Genomic DNA, 10,969 nt, shown 5'->3' on the forward strand with positions numbered 1-10,969 from the left:
ACCCAGTGAGACAGGGATCTGACACTTATTCCCTCGCTGTCCCCCTCTGTTTTCATAACCACTAATTGGAGCTGTCAATCATATCTGGTCTCCATGACAACCGAGGGAGAACCAATGGGATGGGTGTTGTTGAATAACCCAGATATAAATCATGAATTATACAGGGGGACTTAGACTGATAATCAGTTGAGTGTGTTTTTTTTATGTGGCTGGATATTTGATGTGTGTCTATGAGAGATGTGAGTAGAACGCAGAGAATACAATGGTTATGAAAGATGCCAACTGTGCAGAATGTGGAATGTACTTGCGATCTCAAACATGAGTAACTTCATGACTTTGTGACTCCTGTCCAAGTAGCAAACCTAGATAAACACACTAGATAAAAAGGAGGTTTCTTGGCTATTCTTGCAGCGTCTATTTTAGTGATGTTCAGAAGTAGAAGTGGGCCAGCCAAGCCAGCCAGCCACCCACCTGTGACCTACCTCTTACCTTAAACGTATTTGCGATGTGACCCACATGTACAGTGCCTTGCGAAAGTATTCGGCCCCCTTGAACTTTGCGACCTTTTGCCACATTTCAGGCTTCAAACATAAAGATATAAAACTGTATTTTTTTGTGAAGAATCAACAACAAGTGGGACACAATCATGAAGTGGAACGACATTTATTGGATATTTAAAACTTTTTTACAGTTTTTTTCGATTGCTAAACGACAGTGGGCACAACTGGAGTCACATGTGCAAAACTCTAACTACAGTCTGCACTACCAACAGTCACCTGAGCTAAACAGTTCACATCACCTGCAAAACTCATTCCAAGCAACACAACTCTTAACACATGGCTCAAAGCACGCTCAGTGCAGCCAAACACTATGCACAACCCTCACTGAGATAAAACACACTGTTACTCAGAACACACTGAGAGTAAAAACACTAGCATCAAACGCCAATACAGAAAATACAAACCTTTCATCTTTACAGTTTGAACAATTTCAGTGACTTCATACAAAGTAATATTTTCTTCAAAGAAAAGAGTGACATTCTTTCACATGATTTATTAACATTTTTAGAACAAAACAATTCTTTAAGGTAAATGAAAATTAGCAGTTTGCTTCAATAGTCTGTAGTAATTTACGGAATTACAGTAATGAGAAAAAAAGGTAGAAACTAAAAGTACATACTGTAATTCAAACAAATAATTGAGGGGCTAATCCTGCCTCTCTCTAGCATCAGGCCGCAGGTTTTCTTCAACATCACATCTAATGTTTTCTCTTGCCACGCACCTGGGGAAGAACCTTCTGGAATGCCTTATCCATCCCTGGCAGTCCTTAGGACTCGTGTCCTCACATTCGGCACGCATGGCTTCCAAAAGAGACATTTGGTCATGTGGGTGGTGACCAAACACTTTCCACCTCCAGGCAGAGAAAAACTCCTCTATTCGGTTGAGGAAGGGTGAATATGCAGGCAGGTACAAAACCATAAATCTGTGATGTGCTGCAAACCAATCTGTGACAGCTGCAGAGTAGTGAAAAGCAGCGTTATCGCAAACTATGACAAAAACTTGGGGGTTTCTTACTGGCTCCCCCTGTTCTGATGGCACTAGCTGAGCATAGAGCTGTTCTAGGAAAGCTATAAGCCTTTCTGTGTTGTATGGGCCAATGAGTGGTGTGTTGAGAAGCAAACCATCATTGGCCATTGCAGCACACATGGTGATATTCCCCCCCCTTTGGCCTGGAACCTCCACAGTGGCCCTTTGACCTATAACATTCCTTCCTCTGCGCCGTGTTTTGGCAAGGTTAAATCCAGCTTCATCGATAAATACAAATGAATGTGGTCTTTCCAGTGCTTCCACCTCCATTACTCTCTGAAAAACAGTAAGTGCACAGTTTTACTGTAGAAATGCTAGTGTTTTTCTTTACTGTAAATATTTTGTATAGCTGTGTACGTAACCTCAGACGTCTTACCTGGACATATTGGTATCTTTGCTCTTTTACCCGTTCACTGTTTCTCTCGAACGGTACAGTGTATAACTGTTTCATTGTAACTTGGTGTTTCTTTAGGACTCGAACAATAGTTGTTGTGCTGACAGAATTAACATTTTCAAATATATCATTATCAGCCAGCACTCTATCTTGAATCTCCCGCAGTTTTATTGCATTGTTTACAACAACCATGTCAACAATAGCATTTTCCTGCGCATCTGAAAATATTTTTCCTCTTCCCCCTGTTGGGGACAGCCTTTGGGTCCTGTTGTAAAAATATATTTTACAGTCAAACTTACTGTAATATATATCTGTGTAAATATTCTATAATTGCAATACAAAATAGATTCCTGTAATGTTTTCATTTACTGTAAGGATGTAACTCTCACCTGTTTGCAAGATGGAAAATTCGCATTACAGATGCCACTGTGGATCTTTGCAGATTGGGTTGCACCCTCAACCCTGCCTCTCTCAATGAGAGACCATGGTTCACGACATGGTCTATAAGTGTAGCCCTTATTTCATCTGAAATAACAGCTCTTTGTCTTCTTTGTCTTCCTCCACGCATCCGCCCTCTCCCTGCCACCCTTCTCCCTCCACGAACCCATCTTCCTTGTTCCATTTCCAAAATGAGTCTTTCTGAGCTCTACCTATATATACTGTAATATGTGTGTGTGTTCACTAACAAGTCTAAAACAAGACACCTGCTTAGCCTTTCAGCTGAAATTGCAATCAGCAGTGTTTGAAAGGCACAAGGCTGAAATCTATTTCGTTTTGAATGTGTGGTTCACAGTTTTGACAACAGTGTGTTAGCATTTGAACAAAGTGCTGTAAATCCACAGTGTTGTGCAGGTTGTGGTTAAAGTCATGGGATAAGTGTGTAGAGTTTTGAAAACTGTGTTCAAGCAATGAAAAACGAACTAGAGTTTGGTCCACATGAACTGCTGCTGTGCAGACTGTAGTTAGAGTTTTGCACATGTGACTCCAGTTGTGTCCACTGTCGTTTAGCAATCGAAAAAAACTGTAACAAATCAAAAACTGAAAAATTGGGCGTGCAAAATTATTCAGCCCCTTTACTTTCAGTGAAGCAAACTCTCTCCAGAAGTTCAGTGAGGATCTCTGAATGATCCAATGTTGACCTAAATGACTAATGATGATAACTGCCAAAATAAAGGAAACACCAACATAAAGTGTCTTAATAGGGTGTTGGGCCACAACGAGCCAGAACTGCTTCAATGCACCTTGGCACAGATTCTACAAGTGTTTGGAACTCTATGGGAGGGATGCAACACCTTTTAATCCATGAGAAATTCCAAATTGGTTGTTTTGTTGATGGTGGTGTTGATAAGTTTTCAATTGGGTTGAGATCTGGTGACTGAGACAGTCATGGCTTATGGTTTACATCATTTTCATGCTCATCAAACCATTCAGTGACCACATTGTCATATAATTGATACAGGTCTCCCCATCTCCATTACCTACCTTGTCCTAACTATATACCCCCACCCCCCATTCGCTACTTTTCCTCTCACCCCTCCTCTTGTGTTCCCTATATAGAGCACTAAATGGGATCAGCTCTTGTGTGGAACAGAGAGAGAGAGAGAGAGAGAGAGAGAGAGAGAGAGAGAGAGAGAGAGAGAGAGAGAGAGAGAGAGAGAGAGAGAGAGAGAGAGAGAGAGAGAGAGAGAGAGAGAGAGAGAGAGAGAGAGAGAGAGAGAGAGAGAGAGAGAGAGAGAGAGAGAGAGAGAGAGAGAGAGAACTGTCTTGATACACATAGTACATGCTAAATAGGCTACAACCTTTGACTACACTAGCATGTTTTCATAGAGACATCCCCTAAAGGGAATGTTCCAGTGGCAACAGCCCACAACTCTAATCAGTATGAGGTGTTGATGATGAATTGTATCCTAAGTGCTTTGGGTCTTCCCATTTTCAGCAGTAATCAGTGGGAAATTGGACCAGATACTTGGCTCTCACCATTGGGGAATACTGACTAGAATAAACTGGAATGAGTTCCAATTCTCCATCAGAATCATTGGAATAGAGAAATGAGAACAGTGGAACTAGGACAGTTCCATAATTCTCTGGTTCCATGGAGAGAGAGAGAGCTTTCTGACTGTCAGCTGTAGCGAGAGGAAGACATTGTCTGTCACAACACACAACTTTTCATCCTGGCTTGTATAACTATGTATCTAGCTTTCAAATGACATGCAGATTGAATAGAGAGCTGATGGTGAAGGATTGTATGATGTGACTGGAGAGCCTATAGAAAGAGGAACTGTCTGTCATAGGTGGTGTGTGTGTGTGTGTGTGTGTGTGTGTGTGTGTGTGTGTGTGTGTGTGTGTGTGTGTGTGTGTGTGTGTGTGTGTGTGTGTGTGTGTGTGTGTGTGTGTGTGTGTATGTACCTGCATGCATACCAGTGTGTGTATAAGTACGTTTACGTATATGTGTCTAATAATGTGACAGGTGAGTCAACAGGGAGAGATTGAGAAGTCTCGGAGGTTGAGGTGATTAATGTAGCGTGGCGTGTGTGACACTCCTACCTCCTCTACAGAGACTGACAGGGACAAGATAGATGGGTGTCAGGGTGAGATGGAGGGCCTCCTGCAGGGGGCTCTCCTACCTAGGGATCCAGGAAGTGCAGACACAGGAGTGGTGGGACTAGGAGCTTTCTCACAGCGTGAATAGTTTAACATGATGAGGACAAATGAAAGTCAGGGACAGAAACTTTGTCTGCGTGGATGGCACCCTGTGGAGAGGAAGGTTGTCTCGTCATCCTGAGCTCAGTTTCTTTCTTTCATTGCTCCCACCCTTTCTCCCTACATTCTCTCCTACTTTCTCTCCTTTCTTTCTGCCTTCCTTCCTTCCTTCCTCCCTTACTTCCTTCCTTCCACCCTTACTTCCTATTTTCTTTCCATCCTACCATCCTTTATTCTTTCCATCCCTCCTCCCTTGGTCTTATTTTAAATGAAGGGAAGAGGCGTGTGTGCCATTTGAATGTCATTTATACACTCAACACATATTTGAATGTAATTTATTCACTCAACACATATTTGAATGTCATTTATACACTCAACACATATTTGAATGTCATTTATACTCAACACATATTTGAATGATCCTTTTAATCACATACACTACATAGTAGCGATGGAGGGAAAAATCTATACAGTTACATATCGGAATTATTATTTTTGACGATATATGGTATCGTTTTGACAATATGGCAAGTTATTTTTGACAATATATGGTATCGTTTTGACAATATGGCAAGTTATTTTTGACAATATATGGTATCGTTTTGACAATATGGCAAGTTATTTTTGACAATATATGGTATCGTTTTGACAATATGGCAAGTTATTTTTGACGATATATGGTATCGTTTTGACAATATGGCAAGTTATTTTTGACGATATATGGTATCGTTTTGACAATATGGCATGTTATTTTTGACGATATATGGTATCGTTTTGACAATATGGCATGTTATTTTTGACGATATATGGTATCGTTTTGACAATATGGCATGTTATTTTTGACGATATATGGTATCGTTTTGACATTGCCTCTTTCTGGTCCCTCTGCAGCAGATAGATGGTGAGCAATATGTTTAGATCATGGAATCGTAATAAAATCACAGTATTGAATCACAATGCATCGTGAGAAACGTGAGACACGCAATATATATCATATCGTCACCTAAGTATCGTGATAATATTGTATCGTGAGGTCCCTGGCTATTCCCAACCCTAATACATCAGTGGAGGCTGCTGAGGGGAGGACGGCTCATAATAATGGCTGGAATGGATTCAATGGAATGGTATCAACCACATCAAACACCTGGTTTACATGTGGTTGATACCAGTCCATTGACTCCATTCCAGTTGTTATTATGAGCCGTCCTCCCTCAGCAGCCTCCACTGTAATACATACATGTATATATTTTCCCCATCAAACCATGGGCCACCATGACATGCATTAGCTTTACAAGAGAACGTGTTACCTACAATAGATTCCATTAGTGATCTTCCTAGAGAAGATTCCTGGGGTTTATGGTGGAGAGACTGTATGAAGTGTCACTTGCCAGGATTAGAATGTAATCCAGAATTAATCCACGACGGAGCAATAAACCTTGAGTGTCACAGTGGCACAAGATTTAAGATGCACAGATATCAGCGCCGAGGCCAGAAGGATGCATGTTGTGAATGAACATCATGTTTTCATGGGCTAGGTTTCTGTGTTGAGGTTTTATGCAGGGCACTTTATTTCCAAGTGCTGTCTTCTGGTCGCACATGATGGTCATGAATAAGCATCTGTTCTGTTTGCAGAGAGTGGCTGTCAGAGAGAAAGGGGTCATGGTGTGTGTTAAACAGTGCATTTTTCGACTCCCATTCAAGATGTGTTTTCATCTATAAACTGGATGTTGTATTGCTTTTTGAGGAATGAGGACGTGTGCTTTTCTAGAATCGTCTCCTTAATCATAGTGCCACTTGAGATCAGAGTTTTCTAAAATTGCCCCTGATTTTATAGCTGTCCCATGTGATTAGGTTTTTATACAGATGTAGGATCTTAATTTGAGCCAGTTTGTTAATCCTGCATCAGCAGGAAATGTGAATTATTATGTGGATTAAATTAATGGACATTTTTGTAGGGGTTGAAACATTTTGGGGAAAATCAAGTCTAAAATTTCAACGTGAAAATTACAAACTTCAGAAGCCTTTTTAAACCTCAAATACATTACACGTTTAACATTTCCAGGAAAGTTATCCTGAAACAGGGTGATCAAATGAAGACTCTCCATCTGTATGCAACACTGGTGTTTTGTGTTCTATGTTGTTTGGTTCATTCCATGTTATTATTGTCATGTGCCTCTCTATTGTTGCCTCACGGTATTCCTCTCCTCTCTTCCACAGACTCACGTCTCGCCAGCGGATCCTGCTACTTCCTATGTGATCAATCAACAAGACTTCCTGTTGGAGAGATTATGAGGAATAGCTGTTTCACTCCCCACGGCAGTCCAACAGGAAGTGAAAAGACATGGGGACTCTGCTAATCACCATGACAACCATACAGCTGTGACTGACTGTGTGAGGCCCCTCCCTCTTTTTCTACACCCAAGCTAAACCCATTCTCCCCTTTCTGAGGACAACCTAGCTACGCCTGTCCATCCCCCACGCTCTTTCTCCTTTAAACTCAACCTCGCTTTCCCTTATTTCAGTCCCACGTTTCCTCCATCTTAACAAAACCTCCCTCTTCATTCGTCCTCCTCCTCCTTCTCTTCCCTCCATCATCATGCTCAGCAGGCTTCACACTCACTCCTCCTCTTCCTCTCCATCTACCCCCACCCTCCTCATCCTTCCCTCTCTCATCCTCTTCCTCCACCTTCCGGGCCTGGTCTGGGGGGACTGCTGGCTGATCGAGGGGGACAAGGGCTACGTGTGGCTAGCCATCTGCAGCCAGAACCAGCCTCCATATGAGACCATCCCCCAGCACATCAATAACACGGTCCACGACCTGAGGCTCAACGAGAACAAGCTCAAAATGATCCCCTATACCTCCATGTACCGCTTCACCAACCTCACGGACCTCAACCTCACCAAGAATGAGATCTCCTACATCGAGGACGGGGCCTTCGCTCAACAGGCCAACCTACAGGTACACTGGGTGGTGGGTGAGTGGGTTGATTGATTTAATCTTAACGTAATCCTTTCTGGTTCTCTCCTAGGTTCTCCAGCTGGGCTACAACAAACTGACCAACCTGACAGAAGCCATGATGAGGGGCCTGGGCCGGCTGCAGTGCCTCTTCCTCCAGCACAACCTCATTGAGGTGTGACATTGGTCGATTTTTGTTTAGTTCTGTAGTTTTTAAAAATTTAAATTCTATTATTTGCTAAAGATAAATTGATATTATTCTGTATGTACAATATGATGCAGATTTTGTTTTAATTTTTTGCTTTCTGTCTCGGTATGTTCTCATCAAGGTCATTGGCAACAATGCATTGGATGAGTGCCTCAGTCTCAACAGCATTGACCTGTCGTCCAATAAGCTGGCCCGCCTCGACCCCTCCACCTTTACCATTTTGAATCGCCTCATGGTGTGTGAGCTGGCTGGGAACCCCTTCCATTGTGGCTGTGACTTGTACAACTTCCTCACCTGGCTGGAGGCCTTCAATAACGTCACACACACCTACGACCGGCTCCAGTGCGAGACCCCCAGGGAGATGTTTGGCTACCCACTCCTGAGTCCCATCGCGTCCGGCCACGCCGGGCACAACGCTCGGACGATTCTGTCCTCTGTCTGCCGGGATGGGGTCTTCATCCCCGGGATGACGTCTCTCCCGCCAGACTCAGATTCCTCCGGAATGGGCCCGGACATGTTTGACCGTGTGGGTCCGTACCACCAACCCACCACCTCGTCTTCCTCCACGGAGCACAGCTTCAGCCCCAGCATCAAGCTCCACCACGTGTCCCTCTTCACGGCCTCTATCATGGTCCAGATCCCCAGACCTTACAGCAAGATGTACATCCTGGTGCAGTACAATAACACCTTTGTCTCTGATGTCATGAACCTGAAGCTCAAGAAGGAGATGATCACACTGAACAAGCTCAAGCCACACACCAACTATACCTTCTGCGTGGCCTCCATCCGGACCTCCCAGCGCTACAACCACACCTGTCTCCAGTTCTCCACCCGAGCCCAGAACCCCGACGACATGCCGCCAACACCTTCCACCACCACCCACTACATAATGACCATCGTGGGCTGCCTCATCGGGATGCTCTGCATCCTGGGCCTCATCTACTATTGTCTGAGGAAGAAGAGGAGGCATGAGGAGAAGCAAAAGTCCATCTGTGTGAAGAAGACGATTCTAGAAATGAGGTATGGCCCGGAGGTGGCGGCGGCCGTGGGGAACGACCCGTCTGCGGTGCAGAAGCTCCAGGAGCAGGCCCAGGGTCAGGGCCACCACCAGTACCAGCACCACACGCACGGGGGCAAGCTACCAATGTCTGCCTCCTCCTCGGGCATGCTTCACTCCGCCAACACCTCTTCCTCCAGACTCTCCTCCATCCCTCAGGATAAGATGCCCACCGCCTTCTCTGAGGCCATGCTGACCAGCAAAGGCAACTACATGGATGTAAGGACGGAGGGGGTGATGAGAGATGGAGGGAGGACAGGAGGACAGGGAGGGATGAAGGATGAGGATCTAAGAGAAGAGGACGGGACGGACGTGGGGGAGGATTCGGACGATGACGGGCGAGGCTCGGCCTCGGAGATCTCCACCATCGCCATGGAGGTGGATAAGGTCAACCAGATCATCAATAACTGCATCGACGCCCTGAAGCTGGACTCTGTCATGGCCGCCTCCTCCACTGCCTCTTCCGCCACCACCACCACCTCCTACCCCACCTCCCCTCCACCCACCTGCACCTCCTCCTTGACCCGTGGCCTCATCCCTCTTTCCCCCGGCATCACTGAGACCTGCCCGGGCCTGCCCTCCCCTACCACCAAGATCCCCCCTCCACCGCCGCTCCCCTTCTCCGTCCCTCTCTCGGAGCGTCCGGGGATCAGTGGCGGGGGGTTTGTGTCGCCACCCTACCGGCCGCCTCCTCCTGCGTCCGCTGTGCGCCCCGTCATGAGGCAGATGAGCGCTGACGCTGCGGTGGTGATCAGTGCCGTGAAGAAGCAGTGCAGCACCTCGTCCTGCAACTCCATGGGACGTGACCGGGAACGAGGGACCGGAGGAGGAGGCCGGGTCTACAGCCTGGATATCCACGAGCCCCGCAGCCCGGACCCCTGCCAGCAGTACCCAGGGGAGAGAGGCAGCCCCGCGGGGTGTGGAGAGCCCCTGGAGCGGCTGCCTCTGGTGGGGAGCGGTGGGGGAGGAGGTGGGGGTGGTGGGTGTGGTAGTGGAGGTGGTGGTGGTGTTGATGGTATTACCAACCAGCATCACCAGCAGCAGCAGCAGCAGCAGGGACAGGGACAGGGACAGGAACAGCAGGAGGACTACCACTGCTCAGAGCACCGCCACTCTGTCCCAGCTCTGTACTACGAGGGCTCCCACCAGGGCTCGCCGCACCAGAGGGCCTCCTTCCTCAAGCCCCTGACCCGCTCCCGCCGTGACGCCGCCTCCTACTCGCAGCTCTCGCCCTCCCGCCACCAAAACTACTCCGGGTACTCCTCCAGCCCTGAGTATTCCTCAGAGAGCTCTCTGAGGATCTGGGAGAGGTTCCGGCCCTACAGGAAGGGCCAGAGGGATGAGTCATGCTACGTCACGGCCGGGAACGCCTTAAGGAAGAAGGTGCAGTTTGCCAAAGGGGAGGACCTCCACGACATCCTCGACTACTGGAAGGGCGTGTCAGCCCAGCAGAAGCTGTGAAAGGAAGACAGGAAGTGAGAGTGAGACATTGTGGGAATTTGAGTTTTGAGTAAAGGGTCTCTTGTTGATCCCGGTGAACTGCCAATTTGAGATGCCAGCCGAAAGAAAAGAGAGAAAATGAAATGAATGAGGGTGGTGAAAGAGTTAAGTTGAGTCTGACTCATTTACAGTAGGTTTCATTGATCCATGTCAAAACATGTTATCATCAGCAGGACCAGAGCTGAGAGAGATGACAGTACAGCAGGGTCATTGTGGACTGTAGGACTACTTCTGGAACCTGCTCATCGTCTTTACAGTTATAATTAGAGACAGGGAGCCCAGGCCAACCATCCAATCAGTATTCAGTGAACACTTCATGTGGAATTCACCTGTTGGAGTGTCATTCTCTGTGCCACACTTTCATCTGTGTGTAGAGACAGGAAATCAGATGACGTATCGCCTGTTTGTGTCTGCATTGAGTGTATGCGTGTGTCATCGAGTGTACTGTATGTGTGTGTGTCAGTGTTTTTGTGTGTGTGTGTGTATGAGTCAGTCTAAACTCCTACACATGTTTTTGGGCGCATGTAGGGCGCGGAGATAATGTGTGTGTCTGTGTTGGTGAGACAGA

At 46.3% G+C, this 10,969-nt stretch overlaps 1 protein-coding gene across 1 annotated transcript in view; it reads left to right on the forward strand.

Moving 5' to 3' along the window:
• Positions 1 to 7,041: 7,041 nt before the first annotated feature.
• LOC139402195 (protein phosphatase 1 regulatory subunit 29-like) overlaps positions 7,042 to 10,969 on the forward strand; it is a 3,964-nt gene continuing 36 nt past the window's right edge. The window contains exons 1-3 of the mRNA XM_071146297.1: positions 7,042 to 7,639; positions 7,710 to 7,811; positions 7,966 to 10,969. The exon at positions 7,966 to 10,969 is cut by the window's right edge and continues 36 nt beyond it. Coding sequence (XP_071002398.1) covers positions 7,277 to 7,639; positions 7,710 to 7,811; positions 7,966 to 10,362 — 2,862 coding nt within the window. The 5' untranslated portion in view covers positions 7,042 to 7,276 and the 3' untranslated portion in view covers positions 10,363 to 10,969. The remainder of the gene's footprint in view (positions 7,640 to 7,709; positions 7,812 to 7,965) is intronic.

Source organism: Oncorhynchus clarkii, unplaced genomic scaffold (assembly GCF_045791955.1).
Source record: "Oncorhynchus clarkii lewisi isolate Uvic-CL-2024 unplaced genomic scaffold, UVic_Ocla_1.0 unplaced_contig_1259_pilon_pilon, whole genome shotgun sequence".
NCBI classification, from domain to species: Eukaryota; Metazoa; Chordata; class Actinopteri; order Salmoniformes; family Salmonidae; genus Oncorhynchus; species Oncorhynchus clarkii.